At 45.2% G+C, this 13,042-nt stretch overlaps 1 protein-coding gene across 4 annotated transcripts in view; it reads right to left on the reverse strand.

The window, feature by feature from the left end:
- The window catches only part of TET3 (tet methylcytosine dioxygenase 3), a 97,895-nt gene extending 86,341 nt beyond the window's left edge, over positions 1 to 11,554 (reverse strand). Inside the window, exons 1-2 of one of the 4 annotated variants that reach the window (XM_056571503.1) lie at positions 11,509 to 11,554; positions 6,143 to 6,209 (exon numbers count right to left, since the gene is read on the reverse strand). In XM_056571503.1, coding sequence (XP_056427478.1) covers positions 6,143 to 6,209; positions 11,509 to 11,516 — 75 coding nt within the window. In that variant the 5' untranslated portion in view covers positions 11,517 to 11,554. Of the gene's footprint in view, positions 1 to 175; positions 2,680 to 6,142; positions 6,210 to 11,508 lie in introns of those variants that run through there. The other 3 variants (XM_056571501.1, XM_056571500.1, XM_056571502.1) reach the window with 3 other exon arrangements.
- Positions 11,555 to 13,042: the final 1,488 nt, after the last annotated feature.

Here is a 13,042-nt window from a genome sequence, read left to right on the forward strand (position 1 = left end):
TTACCAATGTTGCTGACAATACGCCTTTAACTAGAAACCTTTAGAAAATCAGGGACAGCTCTACGGTTTACTGAAACTTAGCGGGATCCTGAACTGCATCACCCATACTAAACGAACCACTACACAGCAACCAATGACCTTCAGTGAAGAATAAGATAGCGCTGAAACTGCTCACCTCTGCTACTTTTAGCGGTACCACTCGCTTCTTCTTCAGCTGTTCACATTTTCTCATCTTGCATATCTGGTGACTGGTACTCCGGTTCACACAGTTGGTGCAGGCTCCGCAAGGTTCTTTTCTCAGACACGGTACACAGACCCCACAACGCTTCCTCTTCTTGAGGGGCTGCTCTGCAAGTTCCATATTACTATCGCCACCAACAGGGCCACCAACCGCCATCTCCACTGGCAGTTCCACTGGCTTCAGTCTCCCGAGGGATTCCCCGTCGTCGCAAAAATCATACACATCTTGAGCCCCCATGCGAGGCAATGGGGCATGCTCGGTCTCCATCATCACGCAGCCAATTTTTTCCCCCGCCAAAAAAAGCCTTAGAACCTTCAAGACACCGATTTGGTCAAAGGCATGGGGCTACGCTGTGTGGGGTCTGCGGTAAATGTTATCTAGTCCTGTGAACCAACGTTAACCAACTTCTAAAAGTGATCCACAGTTTATGTCCCTTCATTTGGATGTGAACCTCTGTTTAGATGGCGAATACCTTCCTAGCATCCCAAATTCTTCTTTTCCCAGCCCAGCAGACATATTAAATGTAAGCGCAAGCGTGTCTTCTGGAGATTCCCCTTTCCCCCCTGACAGCTCATCGTGACTCAAGCAGTTGGAAACACTACGCTCTAGTGATCCGCCGGGATGAGGTTGGACCAGGACTTCCTGAAACTTTTCCTACAAAAAGGAGGGATATATGTCAAACATTAGAAACAGAAAGAAAAAAATATATATAAAAAGGTGCTAAAAGCTGACAGGGCTATCCTGAAAACTTTATGAACACGCTTGGGCGTACTGTACGCTTGGTGGTACTGTACGCGTGCCTACGTAACAAGTTAGGAATTCCGTTATTGCTGCTGGACCTTTAACAGCCCTTTACTACACAAGGTTACATTGTCAGCACAACACTGCAGCATTGTAGTCACTATGTATACAACTGAAAATATAAGCAATGGTGAGAGATGGAATAAACACTTAGCAAATCCACAACATAAACAAAAGTTCCCAGGCGCACTATACACAACTTTGTCTATATATAAACACATAGCATGTAGATTTCTCTTCTGTATAAACATACCCCACATCCAGCACACACAGGGAGGGTTAATGGCCCATTATCAGTGACAGGACACAGCTCCCTGCGATTCTTTGTTCTGAGCCTGGAGCTGGGACTGTACCGGCAGGTCGGCCCTCCCCCACCCCCTGCAACAAAGAGACCCCCTCCCACTAGTGGTGTGCAGGGAAAAAGGACACCCCCTAGATTCCCCCTCTTGTTCCATGCTGCTCCCCAGTTACTTCACCCTGCAGTGCATATAGGGGGAGACCCCAAGATACACAGCAATGTGCATGCCCCCAAAATAACGCAGGGTGCATTACCAGGGCTTCCTTCCTGCACGTTATACCAGGTGACAAGGTGGGAAACCCACGTGCTGGGCACATAAATAGGGCACAAGTCTGTAGTAAACCCTAAAGATCAGGAAGGTGACCGGGTCCTTGCATTGGGCACAGGTCAGTAACGCACACATACCGCAGCTGGTCAGTACAGTGCAATGCGTTTCCACTGTGTGTGCACTGCTGAGCCTGGGGACAACTATTACTATGTCACCAAGTGCAGCACTGAGGGGATCACTTGTCATTCTGCAACTATGTATCAAAAATATACACAAAATATAAAGAAATAGGAGCAAAGCCATACACGGATCATGTGCTAGGTCCCAGTCCACACATGACATCCACAGCCGGTGCTTGGCAGCCTACACTCACCTTGTATATGCCTCTCTCTGAGCCTTCAGCAAGCCGGGAGGAGGACGAGGAGGAGGAGGAGGAGGGGGAAGGGAGAAGCTCAGGGGCACAGATGTGGAGCAAACAAAAGGGAAGTGACTGAGAAACACAAAGATACGAAGTGGAGCAGGAGAGGATCAGGAGCACAGACAAGAGGAGGAGGGAAGGAGGGGGTCAGGCACAGAGGGAGGGAGCAGGTGCTGAGCACAGACAAGAATATGGGGGAAACACGACTGATTCCTGACAGGATAACTGCACTACTCAATGTATACACTCATGGTGGACAGGGGGAGGAGGTATGGCCACAGGCAGCCCAATGGCCAGGTATGGGGCATCTCTTGTCCCCATTAATGCTGAAAAGTTTGTGACCTTTAGGATTTCTCCATTGAGAAATATTAACTATTTAAGGTTTACTACACTACAACTTGTGCAATTCATGAGGAATAAATGAAAAGGAAAATGATTTTCACCATTCAGGTCCTAATAATAATAATAAATTATTATTATTAATATTATTATGTTTATACTTAATATTGCTCCCACTTTTTCTTATGTGGGTGGTCAAGGTAGGAGGGTGCCTTTACCTTTTGAAACTGGAGAATCCATATGTATACATAGAAATGGGGAATTATGAAGCACAATCTATAATATTTACTGTTAAAATGTATCACTGCAGATTGTCTATGGTAGAAGAGAACCAAGGACTGATCTCATCCTGTTCAGCTGTATAGGGATCCACAAGCAAAATCCGAGCAAGAAATGTTTGTGCTTGTCTGATTATCTGTTTGAATATATTTATTTTGTTTTTATATATATACATTTATAACCCAATGGGCAATGTTCTGCATTTATAACCCTATGGGCAATGCCCCCCCCCCCCCCTTGTAAAATGTAAAAGACCTCAAAATACAATAAACAATAAATAAAAAAAAAAGGGTTGTCCATGCTTTCTGGGTTGGGGGACTTGGGGTTCAGGAGCAGGACCTTCATTTGGGTGAATCCTATCACTTGACTATGTAACAAATGTAAAAGCCAGCTGAAATTCCAAATCGTGGGCCAGGCACAGGCCAGAGTCACATCCCACAAAGGCTATGCTCACGCAGAGGAATTTTCTGTATATTTATTTCGATGACATTCCGCTGTCCCATTCACACAGTGGAATTTCTGCGGCAGTGTTATATTTCGCAAATTTCCACGGCGGAATCCCATTGATATCAATGGGGCTTGAATTTTGGCGGAATTCGGTTATCTTAGAACGCAGAAATTCTGCCAAAATTCTGGGAAAATTCCGCAATTCTGTTCAGCAAGCTTTGCGGAAATTCTGCGTGGAAGATAGCCTAAGAAGAATAGATCCCATAGATTAAATTTAGCTTCCAGTAATGGACATGTAGACATCAAAATACAGGAAACATACCTGATGCGTTTCGAACGGTCGCTTACCTCGACTAAGAGCTACGTGAGGAATTTAAATGCTTGGTGTTTATAGGTCCACATGTCCATTTAAACTTGGATTTTTAAAAATCATGCAAATAAAAGCTAGTTTTTATTCAACACATTGCTTGACCAGTTTATTTTTCTCTTCCACGCATAATTTTGGACGGCTATAATATGAATGAAAAATGCAAGAGGATTTAGTATAAGTGTGTATATATATATATATTTAGTAACTCATTCACGTGAACAATGCCGAGCTGCAATACCGGACATCCCATTGACAGCAGGTTTAAAAAAATGTTTTTAAAAGTTAGATGTTACTTTGTGTTGGTCCTGTAAAGCTTCCTAAAAAATGCCCCATAAATTGCTTAAAGGAATACTCCACCGCAAACATCTTATCCCTTATCTAAAGGATAGGGGATAAGATGTTAGTCCCCAGTGGCGGGACCCCCGCAATCTCCGGCGCGGCACCTCGTCATTCAGCGCGCGGAGCAAACTCAGCTCCATGCCTGATGACTGGCGATGCGGCCGACACGCTCCCTCCATTCACTTCTATGGGAGTGTGGTGTCGGGGTGTGAGGTGCAGGGTCAATGCGGGGCAGATAGTATTAACCCCTTTTTGTCGTGACACCAGGGCGTGGTTTAGCCTTAATCACCCGAAGGTAATACCATTGATCCTGGGTTAGGCAGGGGCAATGAAGACACCAACGCCAAATTAAGGATAACGGCAGCTTTACTGAGGCAAGACAGGGGATATAGTCTTTGCAGTACAGCCAAATATCCCAGGGAGGTGACCAGTGACACAGGGGGACCTAGCAGGCTTGCTGGGACTTACAGTAGTTAGACTGACTTTAGCGAAGGCCATGGTGACTACAGATGGACTTGACAGAGATGGTGACTGACAATAAGATGACTTGACTTGCTGATGACAGACTTGTGGCTGTAGGACTTTAGGCTTGAGGCCTCCAATGCTCTGGACACAGATACTGGAACAACTTAACTGGACTTGGCCTTAGCAGAAGTAGCAATGTGCTAAGAGAGAGATTGCAGCCCCTCCCCTGGTTATATGGGGGGCTGTCCAAGGAGCCCATAGGTCACTTGGGGGGGGGGGTCTCCTGGTCACTAGTGCCCCCTGGGTAACAACCATGTGGTACAAACATTAAAGAAACAGTACAGTTTTATAATACAAATATATATATATATATATATATATATATATATATATATACATACAACAGAAATATATAGAAAAAGACAGAGGAGACACAATGCGCATCTAAGCGTAGTAAAAAAAAAAAATATATATATATATATATATATATATATATATATATCTATAGATAATCTGAGTGTAAAAGAAAATAATTAAATTAAATAAAAAATGGATGTCGGCTCCAAGGAAGGGGGGGAGCAGCCGTTTCCAGATTCGTGTTTTCAGTTGTTATGTTAGGTTTGCTCACCTTTCTGTGTTGTACCGTGGGCACAACACCAGTAGACGCTTGTTTCCCACTATTCTGGGGGACACAGATTGGAGGAGTGCAGCCGGCACTAGACCCGTTCTCACCGGCGGAGGACGGTCACTGGAATGGAAGAATATCGGTCCCGTGGTCCCGAGAAAAAAGAGAAGTGCTTCTGTGGGCGCTCACCTCCGTCACAGATGTAGTCCGTCACAGGTATGTGGAAGTTTCCGAGAACTTGGTAAAATAAAACCGCTTGGACACGGATGTATTTTGGAAAATAAAAAGAAGGTTTATTCCTTCAGCATGCAATACAGCAACGCGTTTCGAGGGGCAGGGACCCCCTCTTCATCAGGCTGATGAAGAGGGGGTCCCTGCCCCTCGAAACGCGTTGCTGTATTGCATGCTGAAGGAATAAACCTTCTTTTTATTTTCCAAAATACATCCGTGTCCAAGCGGTTTTATTTTACCAAGTTCTCGGAAACTTCCACATACCTGTGACGGACTACATCTGTGACGGAGGTGAGCGCCCACAGAAGCACTTCTCTTTTTTCTCGGGACCACGGGACCGATATTCTTCTATATATATATACATACATATACACACACACACACATTAAGGTGATATTGTAAGGGGGACCCTGGAGACATGTAGGGACTCCTGCCTGACAGGACAGGAGGACAGTATGGGGCCACACCATCCTGTATTGGGACACTGCAAACTCTCCCACTTTAACAAAGTCGCCCCCGGCCTGGAGGGCGGAGGAGCGAAATGAACACGGGCCACATACAGTCCTGGGGCATTCCAATTAACTTCCATAACTTGCTTGAACTGGTAGATGTAAAGAGTCCTTGTCTATGAAATGTCCATACATGCTCTGAACTTATAAAGACTACTGAAGAATGTGACTGACATTATATGTGACTATGACAATATACATATGACTATGACATTATGTTTAACTGTTAGACATTTCTAGACATCAATTGACACTTGTTACCTTTTTTTTTTGTTGATACGTGCATAGTGGGTACAGAAATACCTTCTGGCCACCAAAGTGTTCTGAGCTTGTGGACACAAGAAGACATTATACATTAGACGTATGACAACTTAAAGACATTTGAATGGACTGTTATGTAGTTGGTGCTACAGCCCTATTGGAGTGATGGATATGTGAACATGACTACAGATGTACTGAGTAACTATGTGTAGTACTAGACTTTACTTGATACTTTAATCTTAGTAGGATACCTGAACTGTACACGGTACTGGTGGTGAGGTGGCAATGTCATCTCTCCCGAATAGATCAGGATACCTCCTATAAAAATTGCCAGATACAAAGAAAACACTGTACATTTGACTTTTATGTACAAGTTATAGACATTTTATTATATGACCACTATAATACACTTAAAAATTGTCCTCCATACTGCCGTCAGCAAAAAAAATAAAGTTGTACATACCTTCCTTCGCTCCCCCGGGGCCTCCGGTAAACGTCTCCAGTCTCCTCCGCGATCCTCTTCCTGGTTGCGGGGGGGGGGGGGGGGGGAGCGAAGGAAGGTATGTACATCTTAATTTTTTTTTTACTGCCAACAGTATGGAGGACAATTTTATATTCTGGAGTTCTCCTTTAACATAAGTACCAGTTAGTGCCAGGTGGCAAATAAAATATTTTACTTTTAACAAAATGTGTGTCCGTTGTACTGCTCGACAGTCCAGATACATTATAGAGTTCACTTTAGAGAATCCCGGCTAAAAGCCCGGCACAACACTTACGAGATTGGTTACCACTTTAACTGTCTTGACAAGTTAGTCAGGCTCTGTACTTAAACGTTGCTTGTAACCTGTAGCAATAAGAGTGTTTTCGCACACAAAAGTTATTCTTGTCGACCATTTTGATAAAGTTAATGAACATACACAAGATGCTCCTCAAATTGGCATTTTTCCATCTCAACCTCACCAGTCGGTTTGCTTTCTAGGTTGGGACATAAACCTAGGACCACAAGACTGGGCTTACTCCATGGCGTTAACCTGAGTGTACAAAGAGACTTCAGACAAACTTTGTGATTGTCGGGGTCACAGTGACCACCACTTGTACCGCAGCTGTTTGCGCCACTGGGGGATGAACTGTCAGTGCCTGTTGGGCCGGCCAAACCTCCGCAACAGCTGGAGTAGGCCGAGGCACTTGCGTTGGTGCCTGCTGGTTAAGCCAAACCTCCTTGCCCATAGGAATAGGCCTGGGCACATCCTCAGATAACTTGGGCATGTACTTTAGAGCCATAGCAGGTGCCTCGCGCAGATAGACTTCCACCTCTTGGACAGGTCTCTGACTTGTGATGATAGTAATCCAAAGGGATCTGCGTCCCAGTGGTCCATTGGGAAGTAGGCAAATGGAATTTGGGTTGGATTCTTTGGACTGGTCACCGCAGCTGCCCACTCTCCCTTCATGCTCTGCACAGGCATGTACTCCATGATCTCCCCGCTCTCAAGAGAATGCATGGCTGGGGGGAGTCTCTCTCTGTACTGCCCTCCGGTTCACTAAGATGGTACCCCCCCATGTCGGAAGTCCATAAGGGTGCCAAACCCCATGACCTTCTCAAATTTTATCACAGTTGCGCGGCAGCGCTCCAGGGGTGGCTTGGGGGTGTTCTAATTTTTGGTTGTACAGGGCCTCTAATTTTTTAGTGTCCTGCTGCTGCTCCTGTCACACCTCAAACGGCAGCTGCTTTGGCCCATTCCGCTCCATCCTCTGAACCCTCAGTTCCTCTACAATTACGGCCACATCAGCGTCTCTCTTGGCCCTTTTGGACTGGGCCGGAGGAACTGGAGGATGGGACTTCCCTGGCAGGTGCTCCCTCATGTAATGAATTAAGTTGGGCTCATCGACGAACAACCACCTGGGTAAGGGTGGGGACTGTGGATGTGCAGTAGACTCAACAGACTTTGGGGCCTGGGGGGTTTGCTCTGGGCTAGGGGTGGAAGGAGGGGTAGAAAAAGCTGCCTCAGCCGGGGTACTCACTTCCGATTCCTCCATTTGGATTTCGTCCCAGGACCTCCAGGTCCAGTGGTGAGGAGACAGCCTCACCGGCGATGATGCATCTGATGCTTCTGATGACTTGGAAGTTTCCCCTTCCAGGGTTGCTGGCCAGATGTGGTCCTCTGGTAGCAGGATCAGGTAGCAGGCCTCATTGGCGCTGGGACAACCGCTGTAACCGGTCAGTGAGGTCTTGAAAAAGTTGCGCTGCGGCAACTTGCCTCCGGTTCCATCTTCGTACTCACCACACGTGCACTTGCCTGGTCCGCGATCTTACTGCACTCAGACTTCTGGCAAACTGAGGAGTGCTGACAGCGTGGTCTCTTTTATAACGGGCTCCAATAAAATGGCCGGAAGGACATCAGTACAGCGCTGACTTCTGGTCCCCTGGCAACAAGAGGCAGATCTTCATAGTTCCACTTCGGCATGGAAACAGCGACATGATTTCCACGCCCAGGGGCGGGACGTTGACCAGCGCGGGACATTTTCACGGTGCCATCTTAACCCTTTCAGGTACCTGCACAGTGGAACAGCGTAGCATGGCTTCAGTTCTAATTTTGCACATTGTACTTATAACTTTTACAGACTTCCAAACAGCAGGCAGCAAAGTTTTCTTCACCTCCCCCTCTATTTCACAGGTGCCACGGTGAAAACACATAACAATAACAACAGTTCCATACACTTTTTCTGGTGCGAATTCTGTCGCATCGGCATGCGATTTTTACAGACTGTCTCCGACACAGTTCATACTAGGGGGAGGACTTGTGGCAAATGGAGCACACTCGTATCCTGTTCTGCACCAAAAAGTTGTGGTGTTGAGGTGTAAGGTGCAGGGTAGATGCAGGGCAGATGTTATGGCCAAAGGGGCAGATGGTATTAACCCCTTCTTGTTGTGACGCCAGGGCGTGGTTTAGCCTTAACCACGCAAAGGTAATACCGCTGATCCTGGGTTAGGCAGGGGCAATGAAGATACCAACGCCAGATTAAGGATAACGGCAGCTTTACTGAGGAAAGACAGGTTATCTAGTCTTTGCAGTACAGCCAAATATCCCAGGAAGGTGACCAGTGAGACAGGGGGACCTCGCAGGCTTGCTGGAAATTGCAGTAGTTAGACTTTAGTGCAGGCCACGGTGACTACAGATGGACTTGACTTGACAGAGATGGTGATTGACAATGAGATGACCTGACTTACTAATGACCGACTTGTGGCTGCGGGACTTTAGGGTTGAGGCCTCCAATGCTCTGGACACAGACACTGGAACAACTTGACTGGACTTGACCGCAGCAGAAGTAGCAATATGCTAAGAGAGAGATTGCAGCACCTCCCCTGGTTATATAGGGGGGCTGCGCAAGGAGCTCACAGGTCACTTGGGGGGTTACCTGGTCACTAGTGCCTCCTGGGTAACAACCATGTGGTACAAACATTAAAGAAACAGTACACTTTTGTGTCAAATGTGGTATTGCATACCGTACCTAGTGTAGAGGTCCCCAAAGTCAGAGCAACTACGCTCAGGTAGGATCCCTAGTCGCCTCTCCTCTACTTAAATTCTGTACTGTTTATACATGTATATATTTAGTAATAATGTATATTCAATATAATGTATAGTACTTTGTTTAGCGTTGCAGGACCTTCGGTCATGTGACCATGTTAAAATCCTCTATGGTATGTTAGAGGACCTTTGGAGGTCCTTGGGTAACATGTTACCCACAACCCTTTGTAATGGTGATTGACATCAGTATTGGACCAATTAGCTCTAGTCCAGCCCCTGCCCACAAAAGGGAGCTGTAGACAATTATCGCTCTCTTGGTTTGCTGCTCTGGTGGATGCCGGACTAGCAGGATGGATCTGCACAACTTGCAAAGACATGCTAGGCCTGAAAACCTACCGGCCTCAACTGAACTAAAACCGCGAATTCTAAACTACCCCCGCTAAAGCTAGCGTGACTACTGGACCGCAACTAAATCCCCTAAATCCAGTGGAACAGCGCATATTACCTTTAAGATTCTAAGTCCCAACCTTTGTCAATCTCCAAGAAAGCAGTTGTATGTCTAGAGACTATTCCGGTTATAAAGCTTCCAGAAAATCTTCAGTAAAAGTTATACCTGTTTCAGAAAACTATGCGTTATTATTCCTTTATTATCTACCTCCTTATCGCTCTTGAGAAGGGTAGCAGTAGGACAAACATTACCCTGGCGTCACAAATAGCAAGGGTTAACAAACATCCTTTAGCCACCGCACAGCTACACTCCCCATACCCTACTCCCCCAGGCTATCACATAGCCAAATATACATTATGGTGATACTATAAGGGGGATCCTGGGGACATGCAGGGAATCTGCCCGACAGGGCAGGAGGACAGTATGGGGCCACACCATCCCATACTGGGACACCACAGGAGGAGACGTGACTGCTACATCATAGCCGTCACGCTTCTTCCCATTGACATGAATGTAGGGGGTGTGATGTCACGAATGCGGAAGCTGCAAGCTTCTGCATCCCAGACGGCGCTGCTGCCGGCACGGAGATTGCAGGGGTCCCCAGCGACGGGATAGGGGATAAGATGGTTGTGGTGGAGTACCCCTTTAAATGGATAGAAAAAAACTGCTAATTTTCTTCACAAACCGCTCCCCGTCTGTCTCCAGGTTGGGTATGGTCCTTCCGCTCAGTTCCATTGAAGTGAATGGAGCCAAGTTGTAGTACCACACACAACCTGGGGACAGACATGGAGCTGTTTTTGAAAAAAAAATTAGCTCTGTTTTCTATTCCTGAATAACCCCTTTTATATAATACTAGAATGCCATGGCTAAAAAAAAAAAAAAAAAAAAGTAATGTCATATAAATATAGTAGAATTATTAAAATTCTTCTACACCAGTATTCCCCAACCAGTGGTTTTCCAGCTGTTGCAAAACTACAACTCCAAGCATTCCCAGACAGCAGAATGGTGGGAGTCATAGTTTTGCAGTGGCTAGAAAGCCACAGGTTGGGAAGACTACTCTACATAAATGCGCTTGGAGATAAAAGCTGTAATACCACATTTTCCTACAGCCTTCATTAAGAGGTGAGGAAAACACAAGTGCCCTTTAAACCATATAACCACACAGTGGAGAAAGCCAGCAATATAGTGTGTTCATAGCATGCCAGGAATTGTAGTTTTGCAACAGCTGGACGGTCCGAGGCAGGGACACTCTACTCTAAAAGGTGTAGGACAGTGTTTCCAAACCGGGGTGCCTCCAGCTGCTGCAAAACTACAACTCCTTACACGCCAGCTGGGACAATCAGGTTGGGAAATTCTACTCTAAAATATGTAGGGCAGAGTTTCCCATCCAGGGATCCTCCAGCTGTTGCAAAACTACAACTCCCAGCATGCCCGGACAGCCGAAGGCTGTCCGGGCATGCTGAGAATTGTAGTTTCGCAACAGCTGGAGGCACCCTGGTTGGGAAACACTGACTGGGAATTTACAACTGATCCTAAGGCGACACATTATAAAAAGGTAGAATATACCTAAACAGGATATTAAACACGGATGTCTTGACATTTAAAATACGCGTTTTTTTGTAACTTGTGATGTCACATGTCATACATCATCATGATATAGGGGGAGATTTATCAAAACCTGTGCAGAGGAAAACTTGCCCAGTTGCCCATAGCAACCAATCAGCTTGCTGCTTTCATTTTTATGAAGGCCTGTGAAAAATGAAAGAAGCGATCTGATTGGTTGCTATGGGCAACTGGGCACGTTTTCCTCTGCACAGGTTTTGATAAATCTCCCCCATAGAGCACAGAAGACTAGTGGAAAACACTGTCCACTGGGAATTGGGGAAATGCCAAAAGGGATTTGGGATTTACTATGGAATCTGCTAATAGCAGCTGGATAGTCGACTTTCCTAAACATCATTAAAAAGAGCATTTCTACCCTTTGTGAAAAGAAACTCTCCAGTGAATAGACTTCTATAAATGTTACTTATATATATATATATATATATATATATATATATATATATACTGTATATATTTATTTTTATTTTTTTTAAGTGTCTATTCAACCGTTTCTCAGTTTTCGCCTATCATAGGAAATTGCCAACACTAAACCGTTCTCGAAGGAGGTGACACTTTACTTTCCCAGACACCTGAATGACGAGTCGGCCTAGCTTTAATGCAACTCATTACCTGGCCCATAGACAGTGTCTAAAAGTGTCCAGAAAAGCTGGGTGATCCCCTCAAAGAGTAATAAACATTGGTTGATACATTGACAAGGACCTTTACTTTCTGACCATCCTTTTTACATGGGAATTCTCTTAAAATAGACACAGCCATTTGAACAATCTATAGATCAATAGTACAAGAGAATATAAGAAATGTTATAATATTATATCTTATTAGACAAAAAATGCATCTTATGTTATCAAACCCCCTTCTCCCATGCTGCACAAATCTTCTCTAAATCAGCTCAGCTTTGTCCTGTGTCTGCAAGACAAGCAATACAAGTCTATGGGGGAGGGAGCTCTGCCCACCAGCTCTGGGAGAACTACAAATTGTAGATGAAGCCTGCAGAGCAGAAATCTGCTGAAAAATACTATATACAAGTTCTACAATGGTCAGAAATAATGCCGCTTCACATGTACACACACAGCAGCTTCTTCTGAAATGTCCCCTGAAATAATCACCCTACACCTAGTCTTTAACCCCTTAATGACCAAGCCCATTTTCACCTTAAGGACCGGGCCAATTTTATTTTAGCGTTTTCGTTTTTTCCTCCTCGCCTTCTAAAATCCATAACTCTTTTATATTTCCATCTACAGACCCATATAAGGGCTTGTTTTTTGCGTGACCAATTGTACTTTGTAGTGAAACCTCTCGTTTTACCATAAAATGTACGGCGAACCCCCCCCAAAAAATTTTTAGGGGGGAAATTTAAATGAAAACCAAAATTTTGCACATTTTGGAGGGTTTTGTTTTCACACTGTACACTTTACGGTAAAAATTACATGTGTTCTTTATTGTGTGGGTCAATACGATTAAAATGATAACCATGGCTAGATACTTTTATATTAACTAGTGCGAAACGGCTACCGTTGCCTGCTGTACCCCCCCCCCCCCCCCCCCCGTTCGTCATC

The sequence above is a fragment of the Hyla sarda genome, chromosome 4 (assembly GCF_029499605.1).
Source record: "Hyla sarda isolate aHylSar1 chromosome 4, aHylSar1.hap1, whole genome shotgun sequence".
In the NCBI taxonomy this organism is placed as follows: domain Eukaryota; kingdom Metazoa; phylum Chordata; class Amphibia; order Anura; family Hylidae; genus Hyla; species Hyla sarda.